Source organism: Haplochromis burtoni, unplaced genomic scaffold, assembly GCF_018398535.1.
Source record: "Haplochromis burtoni strain Fernald_Lab_line unplaced genomic scaffold, NCSU_Asbu1 Contig_33, whole genome shotgun sequence".
Classification (NCBI taxonomy): domain Eukaryota; kingdom Metazoa; phylum Chordata; class Actinopteri; order Cichliformes; family Cichlidae; genus Haplochromis; species Haplochromis burtoni.
This window is the reverse complement of record NW_024582394.1, coordinates 3,055,131-3,064,810: the sequence shown is the minus strand read 5'-3', so window position 1 is coordinate 3,064,810 and position 9,680 is coordinate 3,055,131. Positions and strand designations below refer to the sequence as shown.

The 9,680-nt window shown below is 40.5% G+C and overlaps 1 protein-coding gene across 1 annotated transcript; it reads right to left on the bottom strand.

The window, feature by feature from the left end:
• Positions 1-448: 448 nt before the first annotated feature.
• On the bottom strand, positions 449-1,482 carry LOC102299447 (angiogenin). The gene is made up of 3 exons (XM_005919455.3): positions 1,425-1,482; positions 1,287-1,350; positions 449-980 (listed from the first exon to the last, which is right to left on the bottom strand). Exon 3 carries the CDS (start codon positions 972-974, stop codon positions 558-560), a length of 417 nt encoding a protein of 138 aa, XP_005919517.1. The 5' UTR covers positions 975-980; positions 1,287-1,350; positions 1,425-1,482; the 3' UTR covers positions 449-557.
• Positions 1,483-9,680: the final 8,198 nt, after the last annotated feature.

Below are 9,680 nucleotides of genomic sequence, written 5' to 3'. Positions count from 1 at the left end.
GGCTCCAACAGATCCCAGGAAGGACATCCAAGATCTCTGTCCAGAGAAGTGAAGTCCTAGGTGCATCATATTGTAACTATACATTAATATTCAGAAATTCCCAACAGCCAGACAACCCAGACTTTTTATAGTTTGATGTCTTGTTCACCCCTAAATTTTATGCAGTGTTGTGTCAAAGTCCACATTAGGACATTGGAGGTCTAGCTGTTTGCATTCCATTGGCACCTTGTGTTTTTTTGCCTTTTTTTTTTTTTTTAAATTTGCTGATTTATTTATTTTCAAAATCACTTTTTAACTTTTGTTTTCAGGGCTGGTAAGGTTTAGGAGATTAAAAAGATTTTGTTTTGGGTTAAAACATGGCCCTTCTTCCCAGAACTCCTCTTTGTTGACATATGATAAAAGATAAAAGTGAAGGATCAATTGCAATAATCACATAACGCAGGATACGTTAGATTACAGTCACAACTTAGCAGCTTTAATGCAACACACAGTGCAGCTTTATTGTTTATTAGGTTATGGAACTATTTTTATTGAGCACCGAAGTGCAGAGCAAATATTTATTCAAAGTTTACAATGTCTCTGTCAAAGTGCACAGGTAAGCCTTGTTCACATCTAATAGCAATTTTTCTGGTGTAAGAGTTCCCACGGTACTCACAGTGGCCTGGCCTTCCCCCTTTTAGTTTACAGACAACAATGTCAAAAGGTTTTGTGCTTTTGGTCATCTCACCATATGGCTCTCCTGCACGGTCACAAATGGGTTTCACTAGACCCGTGGTAGCTCTGATAAAGGTGTTGGTCTCCTTACACTCATTGTCGGCAGTTTTAATGCGTCTACTAGCTATCACGCTGGTACACCTGTCAACACTCATCCGCTGAAAAATATGCTGATTTATAAACTTCTGGTAACGCTCAGTGATGTTAGCATTTACACAGAGTACAGTGGCAGAAAGCAGCAGCACAAACTGGGTCCTCATGGCTCCCTGTTGAAGAAAATGTGAAAAAAAATATTTTAGACAATTTGTCGCATCTGAGATGAGAACTGAGTAAAGGCAAACATTTCCTCAATTTAGTTGTAAATTGACTGGATATTGTTCATATTGTTGTTGTTATTTTATTAAAATGCACAGTGATCATATTGAACCATATCAACAAATAAACCTCTTGGAGATTTTAGCAATCATAGACTCTCTAGATATATACTCCCGAGGGAAAAGTACAATTTTAAATAAAGTCATATTTAACTTGTGTGTAATGGCAGAGCATTCTGAAAAAATGAAGAAACAAACCTTCCGAGTTTAAATCAGAAACTTTGTCAGGTCTCTCAGTTCTCCCGTTGTTAAGCTTGTGAAGCTTAAATGGAAAACAATAAAAAATATATGTAAAAATGTTACAATATTAATACCACATTACAGAGAATAACTTACCCGTAGCAAGACCACAGTGACAATGATCGGTGTCAAGTCTGCTCAATCATTTATAGAACTCATTTTGAACTTTGATTTCTTGGCTCAGCAATACATGGGGAGGGAGTTCTAGATAAAATAATTCATTTGGGTAAAGGGACAAGAAGATAACAGTGTACTTTTTTCACTTTTTGGGGTGCTCTACAATTACACCAAGCCCCCTCAGGACTGGTACTTACAATATAAGTTTCTCTTGACTTTAGTCACCAGATAAAAAAGCAGTACTGATCAACTTTTGTTATATATCAGACTATCGTTTTCAAAGAATAAAATAATTGAAAATTAAAGTGTGAATGAAAGAAGAATGAAGGGTGTGTAGTCAGGTACTATTAACCAGTACAGCCAAACACAAGTCATGTTCAGATGTGTATTTTAATTTCAAATGGTTGAGCAAATTTGGTTTCTTATGCAGTTAATACTTAACCTAAAAGAACAAAGCACAAATTGACAACATTTACAATAATTTTAATAAAGCCATTAAAAATCAACATAGCCTGACCACAAAAACATCTGTGGGGAAGAACAAACATACACCTCCTGCTTATATAAAGGTTTGCAATGTTTGGTGTTAAGGGTTATATTAACAGGAAAGAAGGTCGTAGGTACATTAGAACTGATCCAAATATTTGCTGATCATAGTTCAGTTTCAGTTTGAGTAAATGATAAAACGTTTACATTCCCAGTGGACTGTAAACATCCATCCATCCATCGTCATCCGCTTTGTCCGGGGCCGGGTCGCGGGGGCAGCAGCCTAAGCAAAGAGGCCCAGACCTCCCTCTCCCCAGCCACCTCCTCCAGCTTGTCCGGGGGAATACCAAGGCGTTCCCAGGCCAGCCGAGAGATATAATCTCTCCAGCGTGTCCTGGGTCTGCCCCGGGGCCTCCTCCCGGTGGGACATGCCTGGAACACCTCACCCAGGAGGCGCCCAGGGGGCATCCTTGTCAGATGCCCGAACCACCTCAGCTGGCTCCTTTCGATGTGGAGCAGCAGCTGCTCTACTCTGAGCCCCTCCCGGATGGCCGAACTTCTCACCCTATCTCTAAGGGAGAGGCCAGCCACCCTTCGGAGGAAGCTCATTTCTGCCGCTTGTATCCGCGATCTCGTTCTTTCGGTCACTACCCACAGCTCGTGGCCATAGGTGAGGGTAGGGACGTAGATCGACCGGTAAATTGAGAGCTTCGCTTTTACACTCAGCTCCCTCTTCACCACGACGGACCGGTGCAACGTCCGCATTACTGCAGCTGCAGCCCCAATCCGTCTGTCGATCTCCGGCTCCCTTCTCCCATCACTCGCGAACAAGACCCCGAGATACTTGAACTCCTCCACTTGGGGCAGGAACTCATCCCCGACCCGGAGTGGGCACTCCACCCTTTTCCGGCTGAGAACCATGGCCTCGAGATTTGGAGGTGCTGATCCTCATTCCCGCTGCTTCACACTCGGCTGCGAACCGTTCCAGTGCGAGCTGGAGGCCTCACCCGATGAAGCCAACAGAACCACATCATCCGCAAAAATCAGAGATGAGATTCTGAGGCCACCAAAGCGAAAGCCCTCCGCCACTTGGCTGCGCCTAGAAATCCTGTCCATAAAAATTATGAACAGAACCGGAGACAAAGGGCAGCCCTGGCGGAGCCCATCACCCACCGGGAAACATTTCTGACCTAAATCAAGAATAACAGCTTACACAGAACTGTATTTTATATGTTTATACTGTACTTTATATTCAGTATTTCTGACAACAAATGTTCTCCACTTCTTTTTAGTACATTTTCCACACGTTTATCTATTTACAGTGGTTCGTTCAAATTTGTTTAAGTACAGGTTGTGAATGAAGGGAAGAAGAAAAAATACCCCCAAGAAGCAGGTTATGAGCACAATAATAACAACATCTTGGTGCTATTTATTTATGTTTACATTGAATTCCATGCTCCACTTCTTTATAGATTCAGATTCAAGCTTTAGGTCCCCTAACACAGCGGTCCCCAACCTTTTTTGCGCCACGGACCGGTTTATGCCCGACAATATTTTCACGGACCGGCCTTTAAGGTGTCGCGGATAAATACAACAAAATAAAACTAGTACCGGTACCGAAAAAAAGAAGATTTATTCATAACACACGTGAAAAGACCCAGGAAAACCGAGTTAACGATAAAAACGATAACAAAATAACGCTGAAAACCGATAAAAACCCTGAAAACCATACATTTCACACCTGAGCCTCAACTCTCGCGGCCCGGTACCAAACGACTCACGGACCGATACCGGTCCGAGGCCCGGGGGTTGGGGACCGCTGCCCTAAGACACAGGAAGTAAGTTTATGCTAATTCAAAAATGTATACAGTAAGAACAAATGTATCACTATTGTGTAACATGATCGTGTTAGCATGCTGACTGAGTTTCACAGATCTAGTCAGTACATAATGGAGCACTCAGTGCCCACAAATGCACACACACACAAAAGTTATGTGCAAATAACTAAAACAATCTATAAAGAGTAGGTCTCTTTAAAAGTATACATAATCATGGCTGCTTTCTTCAAGGTGTTTTTGAACTAAGGAAACAGTATTTGTCATTGCCCAGACTATGACAACACACACACACACACACACACACACACACACACACACACACACACACACACACACACACACACACACACACACACTCACACACACACACACACACTCACACACACACACACCACACACACACACACTACACACCTCTACACACACACTCCCTCACACTACACTCACCACACTACACACACACACACACTGCTAAAGCTCTCACACAGGTCTCTACTTGTGTCCTGTGTGAATTCCCCTCCCTCTCTCGAGACATAACACCCTCTGAAGATGAGCAACACATCAACCGAGACTCATTTTGACTGCATGAAAATAAGGTTTTAAGAATGATGAAAAAATTAACAGTTGTCTATATTATTTTTTATTTCCTTCACCTTATTCGCTCAGTTTGCTGATGTTGTTATTTTTACAGCAAACAATATCCATGATATGTGGAACCCTCAGCTTTGACTTTAGTGCCACTATTGATCTCATTGTTTATTCATTCTAAACCAAATTGGGGTTTTTTTTTTTGCTATTATATAACTACTTTGATGTCATGCTTATTAAAAATGTAAATAATGGTTGAAATGGATATCCTATCATTCCACTTTTTGCACAAATGCATTCCACATGTCTGATGATGCTGCTACCACCAGAGGGCACTCTAATACTTTTTATATCACATATTAACCCAAAGAGAACAAACAAGGTGTTTAAACTGTTTTCATTCATTTTACAGTCATTTTTCACCACCTCTACTCTTTAACTGACATTACTCTTAAAATATGAGGTCACAAATGTTTGATTGTTAACTTAAGACACAATAGCAACCACAGCACTGCAGCTGCATGTGACTTCATTATTTCCAAGTTACTGTCCAAATCAAGACATGCATAACATTCAAACTAGTTTGCTCTTAACATTTTTAAGCAATTAATTTCTATCCTCATTATACATGTTTGTATTTGCAAAGATCACCAAAAAGTGACAGTAAAATCGGTATGTGGCTATGTTAGCAGCAAGTATCACAGAATGACTTCAAATCCATTTGATACAGAGGCAAAAAATAGACCATGCTAGAATGATTTGTTTGATGGATTTGTGAGACTCTGGAGTTTCTTTAAGACCACTGAGAGTTAGCTTCATGAATCACAATTCGTAACCACCTGACCCACAATCTCAACTAGAGAACATAAAGTACATCATCGTCTTTGCGCTTTTGAACCTTGAGCATTCTCTGGTACAGGTCACAGTAGTTCTGAGTAATTACACTCAGTGTTTGCTCGGAAGCTGAGGAATGGTCAACCACAACTTAGTTTACTAGGTTAGCTGCACACTCTTTCTGTTTCCTACACTGTTGTGCACTTTTACACAGTGCTTTGAGGCTACTCTTTTCTGAAGAATAGAAACAGATCGCTGTTGCTTTATTACAAAAACAGATTGATGCTGACAGTATATGGATAGACAATATTATGGCTTACATGTTTAAAATCCCTGAGCTTTTAATGATAACACAGATTCATTTTCTAATCATTAATATAATTTGTCTTAATAATGAATTGGTTATGTAATAGCGTGTTTAATACATTGTTTAGATTTTCTTTCTATGAGATTTTATAAACCAAATATAAGCTCTGTAGGAGGTTATTTAAAAAGTCGGTTTTTGCACATATAAGCTGGTCATTTATTTCTAACATGGATCAGTGTCTGTTTCATAGCACCTAGGATAGATTTCTTCATATTTTATTTACATTTGATGTATGGGTTTCTTGGATTTCATGGTGTCACTGATGGTAAGGATGACGAATTATTTCCTGTGCAGGTCTTTTTCCTGAATTGATTACCGTTAATAATGGTTTAGGTACAGTCGCCATTGTGCTCAGAGGAAGTGCCTTGCTGATGTTGGTAATCCAAGCATCACCTAGACCACCAGGAAGTCAGAATTTTGCTTTGACGTCTTAATGTAAACACTCCACCCTATAATCAAGACTTTTACTCTTAAATCGTGTCCTATGTTCAGTTATACATAGGACACGATTTAGGCTCAGAGGACAGTTATGCAGATGAGACGATGAGACAGGAAAGAAGAGAGAGAAAGAAACAGAGGCTGACGATATGGACATATTCTTATGTAGCACTTTTCTACTGGAGCACTCCAAGAGCTTTATTAAACATGCATCTTTCAACCATTCATTGAAGGACTTTTTTCTATGCTTAAGCACTTTCTATCTAACGGGGGACCTCAGGTTGCATTTTGCCTTGTTGCACATGGTTACCTGCTTAACCTCTAAGCTAAACATGTGACCCTAAATCTAAATCTGAAAATTAACCAAGACTAGAGGCTAGCGCTAACACAGACATGTAGCAAAAACACGTTGAAGCGAAGTGTTCACCAACAGCAAGGTGCACGCATGCAGTGAAAGCTGAAAGACAAAAACACAAGCTCAAAAACGGAAACCACAAAAAAGAGTGGTGTGAATTCTTTACTTGAGATGTACTTGCGTCAACTCTTCTCTTCTTTTGTTTTCCTCTTGTTTGACTTGTGCTTTTCTGTATTTTCCTGCTCTGTCTTATTCCTTTTACTTGTACAGCACGTTGGTTAATGCTCGTTATTTCAAAATGTGAATAGATTTACTTGACATGATTTCCTAGGTAACTCATTATTTATTTATATAGCATCAAATTACTGCAATAGTCACTTCAAGGTGCTTTATAGTGTAAGGTAAAGACCCTACTATACTTCAGAGAAAACCACAACAATCAGACAACCCACTATGAGCAAGCACTTGGTGACAGTGGGAAGGAAAACTCACTTTGAACAGGAAGAAACTTCCAGCAGAACCAGCTGACGTGACCAGTTGGTGAAGGGAGGGAAAGAGGACAAACGCTTCGGCTGGTCAGACAAAAACCATTACCTTGCTTTTTTTTTTTAAATATATTTTTACCTTTTGCATTTAGTGCTCTGAAAAATCTATATGAAACTTATATAATGTATCACCACATAATACACTTTTTTTCTCACACTGCACAGAAACATCAAACAGCCACCAAGTGAAGCTCACACTGAAGAAAATGCCTGAATTAACAAACCTTCCAACCTTCAAGCAGATGAGCTCAAACAAAGGAGGACACCAGGTGTCTGTCCTGTCAGCTAAGAACAGGAAATGGATCCAATAATTTGCACGAGCTAAACAAAAACTGACAACAGAAGTTTAGACACTGACTGGTCTGCTGCTGTGACATTTGGATTGTAAGGTTACATCCATGTACGTAATTTGCATTGTAATAACAAATTGGCCTGATTTTGGTGTAACTGTGTGGGCAACATTGTGTACCAAGAAGTACACAAGCTACTGAGCACACAAAGTGTTGAAAACATGACTTCACTGTGCTTGAATGGCATCCAAATTCTCCAAATTTTAATCCAGCACAGTACCTTTGTGATATTGTGGAATACGAAATGTGGAACATGAATGTACAGCCAGGAAATCTGGAGCAACTGTGTGAGCACACGATCGTGGGATGTCCCAAACTGTGAGTTTTGTTTACTCTCAGTCTGTGCTGCTGCGGGTTGGCTTGTGGTCCCACCTCTACCTCTCTTATATTAGCATCAAAAACATGTGAAAATCACACCTAAAATAAAGAGCTGGTCAACTGATCCAGGACAAACTTTCTTTTTTTTTTTTTTTGGCTTGACTTATGTTAAGCACTGTTTAAATGTATAAATTTAGATGACACTCTCAGGGAAACAAAATATGACTGTTCAGTAGGCTCTAATCACTAAGTTATCAACATGCTATGTCCTCTCTGTCTGTACAATGCTGCCATCTTCTGGTGAGAAACAATCTGGGCAATTAACATTAGTCAGGATGTTTTGACTTTCTCAGCTGCCTGCATGCTAATTAGTAGAAAGGGATGGATTCCATGCAAACCAGATAACATTAGGGAAATGTTAAGGCTCTCGTATAACATACAGTGTGATCTGTAAAAAACAGCAAAACACTCTTGTTATCAGAGTGAAACACTTTTATATTTCTCTGAAAGTAAAACATTTCTCAGTGTCTAAAATGAAAGCAGACCTGTCCTGTTGGACCAGTTCAAAGATAAGTATTCTTCTGGATTGATGTTAATAGTTAATAGCATGCACTAAAAACTTTTAAGACATTTTATTTGTGAGTTTCTGAGTTTAAGACCACTAAAGCATATCTCTGTGCAGATGCATTTTGCACCTTTTGCAACCACTAAGGATAACTGTCACATACTCCTTTAGTGTATAACAAACACCCAGTTTTCTATGTAACCATCTTACCTCCAATCAGGTAAGGTCAGGTGTTCATTTACAACCTAAACCTATTACAAACGCTAAATGAAATTTTATTCAAATAAAATGAATGGCACGTCCTTTTTTTCATGTACTTTTTAGAATTCAGACGTTACAGTTCAAATCAGTATTAAGCAAAAATGTGAACTTAAAATACAAATGGAGTAGCATTTTCAAGGAGAGGCAATCAGTCTTAACTGCAGCAGTCAACTGTCCATCAGCATCAACACACCATCAGAAAGCAACAACTCAAGGGTAATGGCAGACCAGCCCAGGAGCAGCAATATGTTTAATGCCATAACTGGTGAGTTATAAGTGAGGAGGAGCCATCATGGAAGGCCAGGGGATAGAAGAAGTTGTTGACATTCAGAAATCCTACCAATGGCTGGACAAAGCTGGACTGAAAGAAAGCACAGAGGCACAATTATGGCAGCACAGGAAGAAACTCAGTGCAAGATCCGTAGAGGCAGGGGTCTATCACACCAGGTAAGAACCCAGGTGCAGGCCCTGTAAAGATGCCCCTCAGACAATCCAGCACATAACAGCAGAGTGCACAACGCTAGCAGGCAGGGCATTTATGAAACACCATAAAAAAAAGTGTAGTATAGTATACAGGAAGATCTGTGCCGAGTATGGCATGGGAGTCCCGAGGTCAAAATGGGAGTCGCCCCTTAGTGTGGTCCAGAATGACTGAGTTAAGATTCTGTGGGACTTCCAGACACAGATGATGACTAACCAGCCGGGCATAGTCGTAGTGGACAAGCAGAGGAAGACTGCTACATTGATAGATGTACCAAACGACAGCAACATCAGGAAGAAGTAACATGAGAAGGTGGAGAAGTACCAAGAGCTGAAGAAGAACTCGAGAAGATGTGGAGTTTGAAGGTAACAGTGGCCCCAGCGTTAATCGGAGCACTCGGTGCAGTGACCCCAAAGCTACGAGAGTGGCTCCAGCAGATCCCAGGAACAAAATCCGAGCTCTCTGTCCAAAGGAGTAAAGTCGGAGCAGCAAAGATACTGTGCAGGACCCTTAAGCTCCCAGGCCTCTGGTACAGGACCCAAGCTTGAACCTGGATGGACCCCCTTTGATTTCTTGACTTAATTCTTTATGGCATTGATTAAACAAGGTGCTGGAAACATTCCATACTGACATACTGCATGGTGACCATAATGACAGCATCATACTGCAAGTAAGACAGCTGTGAATCTCCCATTTCACCCCATCCCAAAGGAGGTCTAGTGGATTGAGCTCTAGTGACTGAAGACTGGGTACAGTAAGCACACTTTCCACTGGCACACTGTATTTAAAAACTCACACATGAAAGATTA

What these genes read in the sequence shown, in the direction of transcription:
- LOC102299447 (XM_005919455.3), bottom strand. Translation starts at nt 974, where the DNA reads ATGAGGACCCAGTTTGTGCTGCTGCTTTCTGCCACTGTACTCTGTGTA.